This window comes from Eucyclogobius newberryi, unplaced genomic scaffold (genome assembly GCF_026437365.1).
Source record: "Eucyclogobius newberryi isolate DKJ021-1_F unplaced genomic scaffold, fEucNew1.0.hap1 SCAF_8, whole genome shotgun sequence".
In the NCBI taxonomy this organism is placed as follows: domain Eukaryota; kingdom Metazoa; phylum Chordata; class Actinopteri; order Gobiiformes; family Gobiidae; genus Eucyclogobius; species Eucyclogobius newberryi.
In genome coordinates this window covers 6,712,506-6,732,163 of record NW_027316500.1, presented here as the reverse complement: position 1 = coordinate 6,732,163, position 19,658 = coordinate 6,712,506, and the positions used below count along the sequence as shown (strand labels likewise).

Here is a 19,658-nt window from a genome sequence, read left to right as displayed (position 1 = left end):
ACTTCCTAAACTTCACTGTACTTCCTAAACGTTGTACTTCCTAAACTTCACTGTACTTCCTAAACTTGTACTTCCTAAACTTCACTGTACTTCCTAAACATCATTGTACTTCCTAAACTTGTACTTCCTAAGCTCTTGAAATTTCCCCATGTGTGGACAATAAATGAATATCTTATCTTATCTTATCTTAAAAGTAAGTATCAGAATAAGTGAAGGAAGAAATTGAAATCACAATTGCTGTTTTGGAAATATGCAAGATTAGAATATTGAGTGTATTGTCTGCAGTTAAATATAAAAAGAGTTCATATTAAAAAGAGATCATATCTTAAACAAAGGTATATAGTATTTTTAAGTGTGATAAAGTTTGTCCTGGAGGAGCTTCTTATGAAGAGTGGAAAACAAATTCACACTTTTGTCCCGTTGACAGTTCACATTTTCTTTCTGGATGACATGTGTGGGTACATTTTAGCACATCCCTGGATCATTGTTAGAATATCATCTGAATATTGTTGTGTAAAAAATATCGCTTTTATCTGTATGTGATTTTGGGTTAGTATTGTCCAACTCTATGGTAAGTGTATTAAAGGACAGTAGAAGTCTGCAAGAAAGTTTGATTCGTGGACTATGATGGGCTTTTCTGTGTTTACACTTTCATTTTCTATTCTTTAACAATTTCACATACTATTATTACCAGTTCTTCTTTGAATACATATATGTAATAAAAATAAACCCCCTGGCATTTAAACCATTACTTTACTTGGACAAGAAAAGATTCACAGATCTGGACAATCTCACAATAGTTCTAAATTTCATTCATTTCCCCAGAAGAACAATGAATGAGGAAAATACAGAAGATTCACGGATACATTTTGCCTTCTTATTTCAATGTAGTCCTCACTTCGATCTCTTAATTACATGGTTCCTAAACTCGTTTGTCTCTAGTTCCCTCTTAGCTTTGTTTCACACTCCTAACACGGTTACTACACCAGCAAATCTGTTCATTGTAGCTGTATATTGTCAAATACATCACATGTTCTTGTTTTACTGATTTTGATGTATAAAATCCTGCAAAAACATTCTTAATTTGTTTTAATCAAACCTGAAATCATTCAAAGTAGCCCCTGGTTGGAACACACTGCCCTAACGTGTTTTGCTTCTCTTCTGTGTCTCCCTTGTCCAGTTCTTGCGGGTGGACCAGGATAAGGAGTGTAACATGGACTGCACCGGCGCTCCCCGAAAGCCCCTGTGCGCGTCCGACGGCCGGACTTTCACGTCCCGCTGCGAGTTTCTCCGAGCCAAGTGCCGTGACCCACAGCTGGAGGTCATCCGCGGGCCATGCAAAGGTCAGGGCACGAGTCACGCTCCACCACCCCCGCCTCCCCCGCTCCCCCAGAACCCACTGCAAAACCACTGGCTTAAATTCATTTCAGCATAATTGATTCTTTGAGTGCTGGAGCAGAGAGTGGGGCTGACACACTGGGATGGGGGGGCACCTCTGTCCCACTTCAACATCCAAAATTTCACACCAATTACTTGCCAAGGCATTATGGGGCTTTTCAGATAGTTCATCATTCTGAAACGCAACCTTTCAAATTTTAAAGAATGACTTAAGGAAAGAGATGGAATGATGTTTTTCATGGTCGATGTCGAATCCAGATAGAACCGATGTTTTTAGACCAAAATGTAGGACTGGTTTGGATTATTTTATCCAAACTATATCATTTAAATGACTATAAACTATTTTAGTATAAACTGGATGTAGTCACCTTTTTTCCAGTGCTCAATAAAGTATTAAAATAAACTTCATGGCCAAATGATAGATTAGTCTTAGTCTAACTTGATTAATTTAGTTAGTTAGTTAGTTAGATCGCTAGCTAGTTTGTTATTTCCCAAATGTTTAATTATTGAATAATCAGGTGCAATCTATCAGTCCAAAATGATCAATTCAACCAATGTGATTTCTCATTTTAGTTAATTTAAACTCTTTAATTGTACAATCCTGAGATGCGACCTGGACAACCTAATAGTCAATTAGTAGATTATTTATTTAGGGTGTAATTAATACCAATAATTATGGCTTAATTGTTGTGGTTGATAACTTCTGGTAGAGGATTCATCACCTGCTTGCGTCCATGGAGATTGTATTCAAGGAGACCTATTATGCTTATTGACTTTAAACCATATTATAGTTGTACTCCCTTGTCATTAATCCACTCACAGTTGTATTTGGACAAGACGCCATTGCTCCATGGGTCACACCCACTGCTCTTTACTTTACTTTACAGCCGGCGCAAATCAGCAGTTTTTAAACTTGTTGTTTTAGATCAATGCTATTTATGATCCACGGATGTTGTAGATTAGAACTATGTAGAAGACAAACGCTGAACACACTTTTAAACACGTTACAGGTCAGATCTGTGCGTGTTTTTAAGATGATTTTGAGCAATAAAAACACCTGTGATAAAATAAACGGAAGATGAGATCAGTTCAATGCTACGCTGTAGAACATTTGGACAAAGCAATAACATCTCTATTGAGAAGGGATGAAAAAAAGACAATATTTGTGTTTCGAAAAAAGCTACGTATCCATCGTCTATTCACTTATAACAATTACAATTCGGATATAGTTCAAACACAGAAATGATCCATATGAATGTATTTTTAACTTAAGCACTTGATGTGTGAAGTCATTCGAGTTTATTTCCATTTTTAAACCATCAGCAATTTTAATAATTATTATGATGTGATATTATTGTTAATCTCTTTAGCAATGAACATTTCCTCTCCCCATTATTTCATGCGCAGCAGGAGTTATGCAGAATGTGGGACAGTTAACAAATCCTTTATGATGCTCAATCTAAATCTGTCCATATTTGACCACCATCGTGTGAATATAAACCGATAGACGCACAGCATAACGGGGAAGGTCGGCCCGCTCACAGACGCTCTCATTGTTGCTGCATGTTGAAGGAGGAACCACTGCACCCCGAAGAGCCTCCGCCCCGCCCCGCCCGCCGCCCCGCCCGCCGCCCCGGCCGCCGCCCCGCCCGCCTCCCCGCCCGCCTCCCTCGCCCCGCTCACTCGCTCCGCACTGCCCCGCTCTGCCCCGCTCTGCCCCGCTCTGCCCCGCTCTGCAGCCTGGGGACAATGCCTCATTCTTGCCCATACAATATTAGATCACGAATGCAGTGAGTGTGCAGAGGGCTCGCCTAAGAAAAAGGGCTCTCGTGTGATGGAAAGGCTCGTTTTATGCCCGCGCTGCGTCTCCATGGGAACCTCTGTGTTAGGGCATCTGGGTGTTTTGGGCAGAATAGAGGAGTCCAACCAGGAAGCTGAAAGGGAAGAGAGTGCATGAAAGTTGTATTGTAAACGTCATTGACACGAGTCTATGCGAGTGAGACCCCCTCCGGTTTGGGATGGAGGGAGGAGCTGTGAAAGACTCTGCGGTGGCCCAGAGTCAAATCATACTGCAGTGTCACCAGTGTTACGCCGAAATAATATGGTTCAGGTTGAAGATAAAGAAGTAAACTGAACAGCTACCCAAGAATATCCAAAAGCAATTTATTAATTTTAATCCAGATCAAGGATATTGTCGGTGAAAGGCTTTTTTTTCTTATTTCTTTCTTTAAATCAAGAGGTGTACAGCCAATCCTCCGTCAGTAAAAGTATGTGGTTTGGACTTTGGAGACTTGAATTGGACTACTTCTTGTGTTAAATGGCGTCGATTAAAAGTCAATACTGAAAAAAATCAAATTGAAAATTGAGATAGAGTCATAAGAGGAAAACATTAAACATAAACACAAGCAGTTTATTACATAAAGGCGTTGTACCTGATTTTCACCTTTGTAAAAACTTAAAAAACATCTAGTTCATTATTTTTAAGCTTCTGCCTTCAGAGCATCCTAATTATTCAATGAGTTTATAAGCACTTTTCACAACTCTGTGAGCCTAGAGTGAGTTTTTCCTGCTGCACGCTAACGCCCTGCTTCACAGAGAACAAAAGGCTACATTATTAGATGCAGACAGTGCACAAACGTCTCATTTTCACCCACTAAAGATGCTTTTACAATATATCTGTACTGGGGCCATATAAATTTGACTTTATTGCCTTATTGCAAAAAAGAACTCCTTGAGTAGAAGTGAAATATTGGCCACTTTGGTAAACCTTTATTTATACACTGCCTGGATTAAACTAAGTCGATAGATAAGACTCGACTTGATCCTCCCATTGGATAATTAGGTCAGTTTCAGCAAGAGGATTGTTTTTTTCCTTATGGCACAGGCTTATTCCAAGATGACAGGATTCATCAGACTTGAATTGTCATCACTATAATAGATCTTGTGACTTTGCTTGGGAAATTAGATTAAAAGAAATCCAATCCAATTAAACATGTTACCTTCTTGTGTCCAGGCAGTGCAATGAAATATATGTTATTTTAAGGCGGGCACGACTGGCACCACATTTGTTTTCTATCCCTGCGCAACGATGATTCAAAATGTCTTGTCATTTTTTCCAGACGCTTGAACCCCTTGGAGAGAAATCACTGGGTTTTTGGGTTTTTCCGCTGAAGCTAACTTTAGATATTTCAGTCCAGTGGGAATAAGTGTGTGCCCCTCTGCTCCGTCACTACAGCGACGCACACACGCCACCAAACTGAGCCAAACCAGTCCACTGTCTGCATGTGTCTAATGGCTTTGTGCTCTGCGGCCACAGCCAGACCGTGCCAGACCGGCGGAGAGTGTTTTAGAACTTATGCTGGGGAAAAGAAATGCATTTTAAGGTTAGTTAAATGACTTGAGGAAACGGGGGAGCTCGTTGTCGTCCGTCATTTAGAACCAAATCAATCAGAACTCATTGATTTGACAGAAATATGCAATGTTTTTCCTTTCCTTTTTACAAGAAAGTAGCCATGTTTATGTTTGTTTTGACCAATCTCATCCAAGCTAAGCAGGGTTGGGCCAGGTTAGTAATTCTTATGATATTTTGTAATGCAGATAGTTAAAAAAGCAGCGTAAGTAAGATTTTAAATTCCATAAACACGACCGATCTGTGTCCCCAGACATGTGCTATAAAGGTATATCAAATTAAATATCGCTTTTACTGATAACAATTCAAAAGCGGTTGTATTCTTCATTACAAAAACAGTGGACCTAATGTACAATCTGCCAATGTTGTAATTTGGTGTTTTCTTTCTCACGTCAGTCTCTCTTTTGGGTTGCCAGTTTCAACGCTGAAATCCAGTGTGTTTAAACCTCTCTCTGGTCAGAATGGTCATAAATTAAAGCCCAGTCCGATCATGAATCAGAGCTAGTTCAGCCTCTGCAGCTGAGACTGGAACTCTGGAGCTTCTGAGCTGAACACGAGCCATAAACTGAGATTTTTAAAACCGTAAGAAACGACACACTGCTCAAGTCTGGTGAAATACTGACCGACAAGGACGACACCGCTTTTAAATTATACGACGAATCAATCCCTCTTTCTACTGACAGTAAAATACAACCGAATTGACGTATGACTCCCAAGACACTGCCGAGTGTTAAGTCCATATTAGCAATAAATCCCATGAAGAGAGGGTTTTATGTGGGTCATAATTTACAAAAATATATGATCGTACTTGAAACATGATTCCTCTGCTCTTTAATTTGTCCCTTTTGTGATACATGCTGGATTAGATGAGGTTTGTGGGGCATAAAGTTCTCAAAACGTAATAAAACGTTAATAAAACATAATAAAGATAAATGAATCATTAATCACTTAAGCATGAATTCATGAATAATCAATCGAGACTTTTGAGTATTTGATTATTGGAACTTAGCCTAGAATATATGGCTAAAATTGATCAAATAATTCAAGTATTGATTTTCCTTTATACATATTGCTCAAAATGTTCAATGTTCAATCTTAATTTAACACAAAATATTACAGAATTCCTTCAAAGTCAGTCCAAATTCTGCTCCACATTACCCTCAAATGTATCACTGTCGATTGGCTCTCCATCAGTTTCACACAGCTCTACTCGTAAACAAGGATGAATCTGACAGGTTGCAACAGGAAAAGCCAAAAGAACATAGTCTAGTACAAATACTATGTTGTAAGATTAAATGATTTTGACTCGAGAAGTACAAAAAAACCTGTAAAGTGTGCAGACGGTCTAGCTTTCTCCAGTCAGACGCGGACACATTAGTCGCAGGTTTTCCTTTTGCATCAGCCCTTTTCCCTGGAATGAACAGGAGCTACAAACGCTGGCTCCATCCATATAATGTCTTTACCACCAGGCATCGAGCAAGGCTTTCTAATAGAGTCGTGGGTGTTGGTCCAACTCCCAGCCACTAACGGATCTGCTGCTTCCGAAAAGCCTCCAATCGTTTCCTCCCGAGCGCTCGTCCTTCCTTTTGTCTACTTTAGCTCATTGTCCGTCATCGGCCGTGCGGGATACAGCATCTATCACGGTTGTGTTTGTTATGTTTCAGACGGAGGGGGAAACACAGAGCCTCGGGTTGAAAGATGGGTTTGTTTGGTGATTGTTGTGATTTGTGGTGGTCCTCAGATACGTCCAGATGTGTGGCGGAGAAGAAGTACACGGAACAACAGGCCAAGAAGCTGTTCCCGCAGGTTTTCGTGCCCGTATGCAACCCTGATGGCACGTACAGCGAGGTAAATATGCAACGGAAATATACACGTATGTTTCAATCTGTATATATGTTTCAAATAGGGCTGCAATGATGAACCGAATAATCGTGACTTTGTAAATGAATGATAGTATGGCATGATATTTGGATCATCCTTGTTATCTGGACTATACACCATACAAGACGTACAAAAATAACTTTTTATATGACAAAACAGTTATTATTTAATCAAAATGTAAAAAAATAATAAACAACTTCAGATTTTCCTCAGTTATACAATTTATTCATTAATATTCTCCATCTCGAAGCATTTTCAAACTTGTGAAAAAGTCTCAATGTACAAAAGAAATATTCACGTGACTTGTTGATTAATTGAAGATTGTATCGCTGTGTAATAGTTAGTTGCAGCCGTAGTTTCAATATTTTGAACCCAGTTGCTTGAAAGAACAATGTCTTAATAATAACCAAAAACATAAACTGACATGTCACTAAAAATGCATCAGATAAATACAGTATAACGTAGTGCACACATTTTACCTCAAGATAAGTCAAATAATCTTGATTAAACCTATGTCAAAGATATGTCAGAATTAGATTTGAATTACTGTAGATCTTATTTTGGATTTCACGTAAAGTCGAAGAACAAGTGACAAGATTTGTCGTTTCTGCCTTGTGTCTGGACAGGTTCAGTGCCACAGCTACACCGGATACTGCTGGTGTGTGACTCCTAATGGTCGACCCATCAGCGGATCTGCAGTGGCCAATAAGAAACCCAGATGTCAAGGTACAAAAAGTATGCATTTAGTACTTCAAATACAGCAATGACCTGAGAGCTTTATCATGCCGCTTAGAATGGTTTTGTTTTCATGAGATATTTGTTTGTAGTAGTTGGTCCTTTAGAATGTAAAGAGAACACTGATTTTGGGTGTTGACAGCAAGTGTATTATTTTACTCATGATAATAGTACTTATAATGGCTGAATTACATGGTGGGGCTGTTCAAGGAGTTAGTTTGCAGTTTTAGTTTTCAGAGAACTGCCCCTGTCATTGGTGAAATGGTGACAAAAATGTACGTGTCAATATTTTGAGAGTATTTGGAGTATCTTTATAACAATATTCAGATTATATTTAACATTTAAATATCTTGGTTGACAATAGAAACAACAATAGATCATGAAAACAACCACAAAAGGGCAGGAATATCACTTTATACCCCGTACACTTGATGTTTCTGTCTCATTTTTAGGTCATTCCAATGGAGATATTGTACATTTCTCACTATATCTCCCACTTTTACTTATAACTACTGAATACGAGAGTTGTCTTGCAAAATCTTCCACTGATTGTTCTCAGTCCAATGTGTGCCGTCTTGAAGCTTTCAGTTGTTGCTTTGCCAACCTTAAATCCAGTTACTGTTTAATCCTTGGTTCTTGACATTACATAATTCTGATGAAACCGCAAAATTTCCCAAAATGTTCTGTCAATCCATCTTGCCAATGCAGTCAATTCATCAGATATCGCCAAGCAAACAAAGCGAGGCATTCAGTCGCGTTAGGGAGAGTTTTGGGAGAGTTTTGGGAGTTTTGGGAGAGTTTTGGGAGAGTTTTGGGAGCGTTTTGGGAGCGTTTTGGGAGCGTTTTGGGAGCGTTTTGGGAGCGTGGTCAGAGCCGGTGGACTCCAATCGTGGGTTTTTGTTGTAAATAAGCCGAGGAGAAAATCCCTGCTGAAGAGTTGAGCAACAAAGTAAAAACTGCGAGGAACGTTCTGGAAGATGGCGTCTGGGAAACAATCAAATCAGTGCCACATGTCCCCCTCGGAGCCGCTCCTGGGGACCACCAGGACAATTTCAATCCAATTCAATTTATTTTCCAAGAACAGGAACACAAACCCTCGCAATCGTGCCAGTTTGTAATTGACCCGTGTCCAAATACTAGAGTTTCTGTCTGTTTTAGCTGTCCGGAGTGGCATATCAAACAAGGCACAGATATTCAATTAGAAAAAGTCATCTGGACAATTTTTCCGAGACGTTTCAGCAGCCATCATCAAACAGAAAATACTGGTCTAAGGGCAATGTTTCACAGCATTATTTACTCATTTAGGTTTATTTGATCGGGACAAGTATTTTTCATTACACAATAGATACAATTAGATTCATTACACAATACATAGAAAGACACAATGCGATAAAAAAGACAATACACATCATAAATAAATAAAAAACAGGACAAAGACGATTACACATCGGACCTCCAGTTTAAATGTCTTTGCATTCTCGTTTGAAAAGGACCCAGTTTGTCCCTCCCTTCAGTTCCACAGGTAAAGAGTTCCATTGTTTTGTGCCTTGTAGTGAAAGCCGATGGTCCAAAAGTAGTTTTACACATCAGGACTTTACAGTTTCCACTCTGTGCTCATGTGGGGCCTGATCCGACTGCCCTAAGGGGAACTATCAAGTCCCCGAGAACCTGCAGAGTCTGTTTCAACTGCACACATTTGATGTCATTCTCTAATGTTCACATATTTAAATGATTCAGACTAACAGAGCGGTGTGACATAATTGGTTCCTTATCCAGAATCGTTAAACCTGCTCCTCACAGTACAACACATCAACAAAGAGACAAAAGAGACAATCTTAACATCAAATACAAACCAACCAGATGGTGAGAACTTTATGGGAGATTCATATTTTTTTAAGAATATCGAAAATTGAAATCCACAATTGTTGAATCTTTTCCTTCTTTGTTTGAGATTTGCCCCAAAAACTTGCAACATTCTTCTTATGGCTGCGAAAAACCTATCAACTGACAACGATCACGTCTTTAGTATTGAATAACAGCACCACTTTCTGAGGCTTTTGTGAAATATCGTTTTACTTTTGTTTATCGACAGAAAAGACATTGACTTTTGTGCCAGTTTTTGTTTCATGTGGATTGGCCCCGTAATTACAACGACACAAAGCATGAACCAGGTCAACAAATCTGCAATCTGACCATTAAACAGCAAATTGATTTCAAACTATGGGCAGTTTAGCCTCAAACACTGGCCGAGGACCTTCCTAATAGAACAATAGCACAACACGAATCCCATGTTTACGAGCACAAATGCACTTGTCAACTAATTCTACGTACATTCTGATACTTCTGTTGAATATGAAACAAATAAATGTGTGTCTGGTGTTTTTTATCCCTCTGTTATGGCGCAATCAGTTCCTGGCTCATTACCTCACCATAGACCTGCGCTTACCCGGCATTACTTCATTTTTGCTGTTGTTTTTAATCAGCCCGCCGCTTTTCCTTTGATTCCCGGGCTTCGGACTTGAAATAAGGTTAATAATAATGATAGTAACAGATGGAAGCTTTTTATAATCTGTTTTATAACGACAGCCAATAAAAAAGTGGTGATAATGTTTTCACGGCTTTTCAGGATCAAAGCAGGAGAGGGCGACCACGAGAGAGCCGGGCAAAGCAGGTGAGACTTTAATGAATCAAACACGCTGACATGAGACTCTGGGCAGCGACGCCTCCGGGGCCTCCGGGGCCTCCGGGGCCGACGTGGTCTCATACGTAATGCTGGAGGTGTTCAACAGGAACTTACATTCAAATGCTGTACACAGTTTAATTTCACAGAATGGCAGTTTCAAAGTAATTCAGAATGATTGAAGAAGAATATTTACTTGTGAAGTGAAGTTGGTCGGAGGTGCTCAGAGTTTAAGTATGATTTTCACAAATAAACAACTTTTTGACACCATTAACATTAATTCAACTCAACAAAATAAAGGGGCCCTCGGATATTCCCCATGTGTGGACAATAAAGGAATATTTTATCTTATCTTCTATTCATATTTGTTTTAAAAAAAATAGTGACATTTTTTTTCCCCAGTGTTTGCTGGGTAATGTCCTTGTGTGATGTCATCAATCACAAACAGAAAGTTACATTTTATACCTAAAAAGATAGCTATTCTGGAATAATCTTTTGTAATTTTTTAGCAAAAGTCAAACTATATTTATTTTGCATTTTAGTTTAATGAGTAGTCCAACCTGCCAGTGGAACTTTAAGGACAAAACACTAAATAAAGCACAAAAGCTGGTATTTCCACATCTAAAATAGTAAATCATGTGTAGCAAGTGTAGCAAGAAAGACACACGTTTACTGTCGACATAAAACTTTGTCAATTATAGACTTACTCACAATGGGACCTAAACATTTACTCGAGTAAGAGAATCGTTACTGTACTTCCACATTATTATTCAAGTAGAAGTAAATGTAAAAAAACTAACTCCAAAAAGTAAAATTTCTTTAAAAAGTAGAAGACTACAATATATCAAACATCAATCAATCAATCAATCAATCATTCAATCAATTAATCAATCAATCAAAATAGTCGTTCTCATTTCAAGTCATTTTAAGTGCGGTGCAGTGTTTGCCTTTTCTCTGCCCGTGTCGCTTGTTAAGGCACGTCTCTAATATTTTGTCAATCTGAGACAGTGTCAGGTGCCCGGAGGCTGGTGTAAAACCTCCAGGAGAAGAGCGGCGGTGGGGCCGCTGTGGTGGGGCCGCTATGGTGGGGCCGCTGTGGTGGGGCCAAAATGGATCTACCATATTCTTCTCAAACTCACACCTCTTTTTTTTTTACAGCAACAGACCAAAGACATCAAAAAAACACTTTCAATCTTGACCTTGATTTCACTCTGTCTCTATAAAATAAGGGTTGTGTTAAGGCTTTAGCACAATTTGTGTTGATTTTTCCTTTGCGAATGCTGTTATAGCCACTACAGTGTAAAATCAGTGTTATAGATATGCAAATGAACACAAACATTTGCTGATTTTGTACATTTTCTGAGTATGTAATGCCAAAAATGTGTCTCATTTTGTTTCCCATAATGCCGAGCTTTTCTCTGCCTGGTTGACCTGTCTTGACCTGTTTTATTTCTGTTACCACCTCCCGGGACGACTTCCCACCCTTTCTACCGTTCTTCCTTTTATTGCAAATAGGCGAGTTATAAAAACAGATGCAAACTGGAGCTACGAATACATTTTATAAGTGGATAAAACTGTGAATGTAACGTTTTCTATTGGGGCCAAGAAAAGCAGAATTCATTGGTTCGGTCCCAGTTTAGTTGGGATGTTGACTTGGTTTGTTTCTCTACTAGATCTAGTTTTTGTTTTGTTCCTGGACCACTTCATGTTTATTTCCAGACAGTTTAATCCCAGTCTAGTCCTAGTTTTCACGTTGAAAGTGTCATAGTCTGAGAGCAGCCACAGGGACAGGTCTTGTTAGAAAGTCTAGGAGAGAAAATCACACATTTCATCACATTTAAAGACAAGGAATAGATTTGAGCAACATCACAGTAAGTCTCTGACCAACGTTTGAAGACAACTATGGGAACGGTAATCGATAAACGTGACTCCAGTTGCCCTCGTTACTGCGCTGCGTTTATACCAACTCGCACCACGTCAGATGAATGGAGCAGTGAGCAGAAACCTCGCTGACCTCAGTGTTTACCCTCCTGGTGTGACAGCGCAGAGCCTGGGACAACTTTGTTTATTTACCTTTTATGCATCCAGAGAAGTTTAAGGCCATACATTTACATCAGATTTGAGTGTGTAGTCACATTTGGCAGCGATGTTTGCTGCTGGACACACATTTCGAGGTCTCTAGCTTTGGGCATTCACTTTTTCAATGATAAAATGTTACTTTTTCTTATTTTACACGATTTATTTGGGCCCGAATTCTTTATTTGACAGGAAATAATAACAGTGTGATAATGATGAGAGAGAAGGGGAGACATGCAGTTAATTGTCAGAGCCTCATGTCTTGTACTTTTAAGTTTAGTTTTAATTATATATATTTGGTTTATAGAAAAAAGAAGTGACAAGTGAAAGGGTTTTTTGTTGTTACGTTTGGCAATGAACTTAATTTAGCTAGAATTACAATTTACCGTTCAGTTCACTCAGGGATTCAGATCAGAACAAACAAATTACGTGTATGTGCATTCAGTTGTTTCATTGTTTCATCCCTATAGAAAGTGTAAGTCCTTTGGCTTGTTGTGAAACAGTTATTCCAGCGACATTGACTCACACGCGCCTCCGCTCTGTAAACAGAATCCGGTATATTATTGACAGTCGAAACCCGGCCAACTCATTACGCATAGATCAAGTGGGAATTTAAAATCACATGCAGAGATTGAAGGGAGCGGGAGAGGGCGGGGGGCGGGGGGGGTCTGTGGTTCCCTGTGAACTGTTAGATAAACAGCGTGGTGAAAGGCAGAGTAAACTGTAGATTTGTGGTGTGCCAGCTCCTCAGAACAGCCCTTATTGCACTGGGTTTTGAGTCAGCTTTACACACTGTCAGGGACTCGCCTCGGCACTGGTTTGGTCCTGGACAGTTTTTTTTATCTGAGTTTGTGGCGCTTTAGACCAGGACGAGCTTAATATTTAGGAAGTTTGTCTACTTTGCTGCATGTTTAATATTCGAGGATACAGAAACCAACCCAGACAATGGGAAAAACTGACTCAAACCCATGACCTTGTTGCTTAGACCTGTTGGCTGTTTCACAAAAGTGGCTAACTTCATAAGTCAGGCTCGGGAGGATGTTTGTCTTAGTTATTTCGGTGTAATTTCAGTTCCAGACTGCGCTCCCTGCATCAGTTTCCAGCCTGTCCCCAGTGAGTGAGCCGCAAGTCAGTTTGTGGAGCCAAAATGTCAATGAAGACAAACTTTATCATTTATTTATATATTGAATCCCCCATTAGTCTTTAAATAAGTAAGTGATATGAATTACTTATATGGATTTACCCACTTTGGTGGATTGGCCCTGTTTCATTTCAGGTAAAGACTTGGTTTAGCCCATTTTAGCCCTTTGTACGCTTGATTTGGTTCAGTCCGGTGGCTCATATGTCGTTTGATCCGTGCGTTTGTCTGGTTTTCTTCTACTTTAGCTCGATCAATCCCTCGCACACCCTTTTGATTACTCTTTGTCCTTCTCCTGGTTTAGTTTACCCATATTTTCTAAGGTGACGCTTGGTTTTGAATATTTGAAAGTCACTGCTTTTGCCAGAAAGTCAGCGTCTGGCCCGTTCTTTGACAGATGTATTCTCATGCTGGAGTCCTCCTCGGCCCGACGACGGACACACGGCAGTAAAGCGAATGCCGCTGACCACAAATAAGGCGGGGGTTTCCTGGCAGATGCTAAAAGAGGTGTTAGAGTCATGTAAACGACCGCAGAGTAAAGATGGGCCATTAGTGGTCCATCATAAATCCGACTCATAAATACACTTTCTCAGATGGCATTTCCATCCTCTCAGTGCACGCTCGAGACGGCTGCATCCTGAACACCGAGGAAACATTAGATGATGCTTTGTGTGAACGTATTAAAAATGTTAATGCTCGTAATAAGTCATTCATTAATTGATTCAAGCCTATAACAGCCCATTGGTCATTAAAATATATATATATATATATATAGTAGTTAATACTATGTCAAACTAATCAGGGATCATACACTGAAGCAATTGATAAAAAATGTGTGCAATTTTTATCATACTTTTTACCCTGTCATCCCATATGTGTACATGTTTTTCAGTTTGTATGTGAAATATTTTTGTCCTGATTTTCATATTTAATTCAATTCAATACATTATTTTGAAAAGCCCAAACTCACAACAGCCGTTACCTCAGAGGGCTTTTCAAAATGTGTTTTACCAACAGAAAGTTAAAAAATCAACAATGAAAATGTAGAAGAAGACAATTATACAGTGGGAGGATTTGATTCAGTGCAAATCGAGTTACCTATTTTCCATGACGACACCCCCCAGTGCAGTATTAACCAAACCAAGTCAACACCAGGAATAGACTACTCTTTTTTTTAATCAAAATGTCTTATTCTGTCGCGTCAAACTGGGAAAGTGGCAGTGATAAAACAGATTAAGACAACTTTTCTCATAATAACACACATTACCTTTACTTTCCTATAGGTTTTTAGCACTTCCATCAAGCACTCCTTGACAACCAACCGTGTGATCAATGCAGTCAGCCTAAAATTCACTCTTTATATGTCTTAACTTACCTTTCTCACAGGTAACAGAGGACAAGGAGCTCACTAAATGACCTCAATCTGTCTTCAGCGTAACGTGGGATTGTTACGTGACGGGAAACCACTGGAATATGACCACTTCTTTTGATTCCTACTCTCTCTTTCTCCATTTTTGTTTTCCTCTTGGCCGGGCAATGTGCAAATCAAACACAGTCGAGTGTCCGTAATCTAGCTTTACTCTGGTAATTGTAGTCTCCTTGCAAATATTCTCCATTCTAAATGCAGATGAGACCGGCCTAGTCGTGGATCCGCAGCCCTCCACGGACGAAGAAGGTGAGTCTGCCTATGACACCGCCCATGTTTTAACACTAGCGACGCTGCGCGAGAGGAACCTCCTTAGATGTTTGGCAAAGGTCAACTTGGGGTGGGCTGTGAGGAAGAAATGGAAATGGGTGTAGAAGAAGGTGTCAGGCGAGGTGACGAGGGGGAAACCGTAGGAGATTTGTGGACGTAGTGAAAGGGGACATTGCTGTTGGGGGGAAACAAGAAGCATGATGAAGACGGGGTGTAAAATGGACACAGCAAGGTTCAAAGTGCAAATGGAAACAGTAATACATCATGCAATAAAGACTTTTTGGGGTTTTACTGTCTTTTAACTTGTAAAGTGGCCTTAAGAGGGGCCATTAAATAAAATGTAGTAGTAGTAGAAGTTAAAATGATCATTCAGAATGTTCTTCTAGAGCTGAATATTGTTCTTATTTGCGAGTCTGGGCCAAAAAATAACAGTCAAATGTTCAATACAATTGCAGTGGAAAATATATCAAATTTCCTTTCCAATTTTGCACTATTTAACTTTTCTTGTGGAGGGTTTACCACCTGCTTGACTCCACGGAGGTGTTATCGCTTTGCCTTGAATGTTTCCACCAAATTCCAGTAAATAATTCAGTAAAACTAGTCGAAAAAAATTCAAAACTAGCCCAAACTACGTTGTCATTTTCACATCTAGTGGCGTTCCTCTCCTGCAGTGTTCTGACGTGATGGGAACGACCGAAAGAACAGATATGTTTAATGTAATGTTAGTAACACCGTGGAGCTACTCATTTATAACCCAATAATCCTGTTGTAACCACTGCCACTGCATTTGACACTGACTATCCACATCCTGCTTAAAACAAGTGAGGTATCTGCTGAGCTCTGCAAACAGAATAATGATAACATTTATCTAAAACAGGCTCACATCTTCCATCACTGTAAGCTCGTCATACCAGGCCATTTAAGGCTACACTACTTTACTTATTCCCTAAATACTTTCTGATTTATAGCTGTCATTGAGATAATATGTAAAATGTTGTCCATGATGTAGTATTTACTTACAAAACAGAACAAAACCAATATTTATGATGTGAAAGTGATGTATTAATGCTGTTTTCATAAGATAAAGTGTGTGCAGTCTCATTTGTTTTCCATATACGGCGTTATTAATGGGGCCTAAATAGGGCTGCACGATATCGCAATAATTTAATACTTTTTGACAGAATCTTTTCAGCTATATTGAAAGTAAAATGTGCATGCCTTAAACTAGTCAGACTGTCAAAACAAAAGCTCAACAAAAAGATTTGATCAAGGCCAATTAAGAATTTTAGGGAAATAATAGATAAAGTCAGATTTTTCATAACTTTCTTAACAGATTTTTTTTGGTGTTTTTACAATATATTTAGTTTGTCGTAATATCGATTATTGCATCAGCCAATATTGCAATATAGATATTTTTGCAATGTATTTGGCAGTTCTATATTGTCTATATACAACAATACAGACATAATACTGCATGAACCTGAAGTTATGCTGCATTGTACAAACATTGTGAAACTTACAAATGTAATTATGGGGTTAATACTCAGACTGATGAGACTAAATAGGTCTATAGATTTTACGTACTTATTCACTTGTAAATGTTATTGCTTGTCTGAGACCTGGTGTGCTTACAAACTGCCCATATAGTTTTCGTACTTGTTAAGCAGTTTTACAATGCATTTTTATTTGTATTTCCATATTAAAACATTCAGTGATCGACAGCCGCTTGCTTTTCTAGTGCATTCTGTTCCCCATAAACGTATAATATCAGACAGTGTAAAATAAGTGGCTTTCTCCCTTTCATATGAATGTGCTGATTTGATAACACACAGCCAGGCCTCAGCTGTCACACACGTTTAGTTTCCACATGGACTCACAGCAGTTATAGAGACACCACTTTGATGTATTTTTACAGTTTACATGACTTACGAGGACTTCTGAGCCTGTGTTTGATTTTGGGGCCCGTAAAAGTGTCCTTGTGATTTCTTTCAGACATCACTTCGCAGTACCCCACCCTCTGGACGGAGCAGGTCCGCAGCCGGCAGAACAACAGGACCAAAGCCCCATGTGAGTTGAAGTCGTGTTCAAATGTGTACTTTTGTTTGACTGCGGTTGCATTGTATTTTGGTGAAGTTACATGGACATTTTCCTTTTATGAGAAGGATAAAAATGTTCTTATTTGCAAGGCTGGGCATCTGAAGTATATAATAGTCCTTGGGATGGGCTTTCTGAGAAGTTTGGTTAGGATTTTAATTTGATCACACGCTTTTGTATTACCTGGAGATTGATTAACATTATTTTCTACTTCTAATATTCTTCACTGTAATTAGTTAAAACCACCTGTCAATCACAGACCATGGCATAATGCTGACCAATAGTGGAAGTGGATCACATCTTATCTCCATTATTCATGTTTTTAGGGCCTGCAGAGCCTCTACACTCACACTCTTAATGGGTCTCTTGGTGATAACGTCCCTAATTAGCTGCAATTAACATCTGCCTCACTTTGCAACTGCAGTGCATGTGGAATTATACCAGAATATTACACATTTCATATTCCCTCTGTAAGCAAATGACGGTCATGAAGCATATGATACGGCACGGCCCAAGCAGGTTGTCACATGGTCAAATAAAGAATATTGGATTTATATTAAAATCTCAATGTTGCCGCAATACTAGTGGTTCAAGGCAGTGCACATGGTAACAACATACAGAAAGTGTTATTTTGTGCTGGAAATTATGAGTGGAGAGCACTTTTGCCACGCTCCATCTGCATCGTGAGTTTGATTCCAGCCCCAACACTTTGCTGAATGTCCTTCCCACCCGGCTCTGATATGTTGTAGACTTTTCCATCTTGTGCAGAGGCTTAAGAAGGACACCTAACAAGGACACCTCCATTTATACCATTGTTAGCTCTAGCAGCTTTCATCCCACTGTTACAGAATTTGTCCTTCTCCAACATGATCCGTTTCCTTGGTCAACTCGTCTCTCAGAAGTGTTATGCTGTGGACTTTGGATTGTATCTCGGCCTTCTTAACTATTATGTAAACCTCTGTGTGTGGACGCATAGTCAGGCCCGAATAGACAAAACAAACCCAATGTGTTACAACGTACAACTTTTACAACTCTTATATCATAACTAGTATATTAGTGTGATAAATCCATCTGGCACCCGTTGGATTCTCTCTACTTGGATGGTGACTGTCGATTTGCTCATTACTCATTATTACACGCTCGCTGTGTTTTCCCACGTGCGTTAGCCTTAATGGTTTGTGTTTTCCTGTCTTCCGGGGACATGTGGCAGCCCCAAACCAACAGCTCTCTGTGTCAAAGTGTGTCAGTCTTTGGACCGACGTCTTTGTGGTTGCTTGCATCTATAATTATCAGCACATGTCCAAAACACTGGATTTCCTATTCTCTCTTAAGCTTTTGTGCTTCTCACACAGTCTTTGCACTGCCTTTTGCTTCATGCGACCATTTTAACGGGCCGCTTTAAGATTAGAGGCCTGTGTGCATGTGTGCAGCGGTGTGTGAATCCCATTATCATAATTTACAACCAATAAAAAAGCCAGAAATATGCCGCATTGATGGTTCTGATTACCATTTGCTCTTTCGGGTTGAGAAAAAGCGCAAACCTCAACAAAGGCAGCGCAAACCTCAACAAAGGCAGCGCATACGGAGGAAGTGGAGCGCAGAGAGTTGGTTCGGGACGCGGACAGGCATCTCATTTGAGCTCTTTTGTGTGGTTTATGAATGTTTTATGAACGTAAACACTGCAAAAAACATAATCCAGCCGAAGGGAAAGTCTTACGCTGTGTGAGTGGCAATTGCCGATAAATGCTTTCATAAACAGATGGTTGAAAATTTGTGTTCAATTATCAAATCTTTGTTGGAAAGGGGTGAGGAAATTAGTGACAGAGTTATGATTGAAACCTGTTGCGTCGTTACTGCAGATCGTTGTTTCATTTCAGCCCGGGGCGTAAGAGTCTGTCGTTCCCATTGTGTGCGCTGACAATTCACTTTCAATTGGTTGTAGGGCTGCATGATATTGGGCGATGTTGTGATTTGAGATATGACTGATAAGTGCTGCAAAGTAGATATTATTGCAGTAGTTTTATCGACTTTTTGGCACAATGATTTCAGTTGCATGAAAACATAAATGTGCATAATTTATGAGTCAAACTGTGTCAAAATAAAAACTTAAGAGAAAAAAACAAGACTTAACATGGAAAAAAATCTGCCTTTTTTCTTTTTTGTTTTTTTTTAAAGTACAGTACATTTCTGGTGTTATTGCGATACGTTTCGTTTCTTACAATATCGATTATTTGGTTAGCCAGTTGATACTTTTGCGATGGAAAATGCAGCCTTGGTTGGTAGTGTTTGAAACGTTCTGGCCACTACAACAAAGGTCACACCTAAAACACATTGTGAGATGTTAAAAAAGGACTTTACATACTTTGCCTTCTTTTCTTGTATGAATTTGTTTGTTTGGCTGCTACTTAAAAGGACTTCATGTAACGTTTCTGCTGGAGGTGGCAGATCCCCCACCAGAACAGTCACATGTGCATCTGTCAATCCATACATTTATTGATCTTTTCATTCTATTTTATTACAACTTAAACCAAACAGTATATGCAGCATGCAA

General features: G+C 39.4%; 1 protein-coding gene across 2 annotated transcripts in view; it reads left to right on the top strand.

Annotated features, from left to right (window-relative positions):
• Positions 1-19,658, top strand: part of smoc2 (SPARC related modular calcium binding 2) — a 48,379-nt gene that overhangs the window by 11,687 nt on the left and 17,034 nt on the right. The window contains exons 2-7 of one of the 2 annotated variants that reach the window (XM_072437195.1): positions 1,181-1,343; positions 6,549-6,655; positions 7,315-7,414; positions 10,050-10,094; positions 14,945-14,992; positions 17,006-17,080. In XM_072437195.1, the coding sequence (XP_072293296.1) occupies positions 1,181-1,343; positions 6,549-6,655; positions 7,315-7,414; positions 10,050-10,094; positions 14,945-14,992; positions 17,006-17,080 (538 nt within the window). Of the gene's footprint in view, positions 1-1,180; positions 1,344-6,548; positions 6,656-7,314; positions 7,424-10,049; positions 10,095-14,944; positions 14,993-17,005; positions 17,081-19,658 lie in introns of both variants that reach the window. The other variant, XM_072437194.1, reaches the window with a different exon arrangement.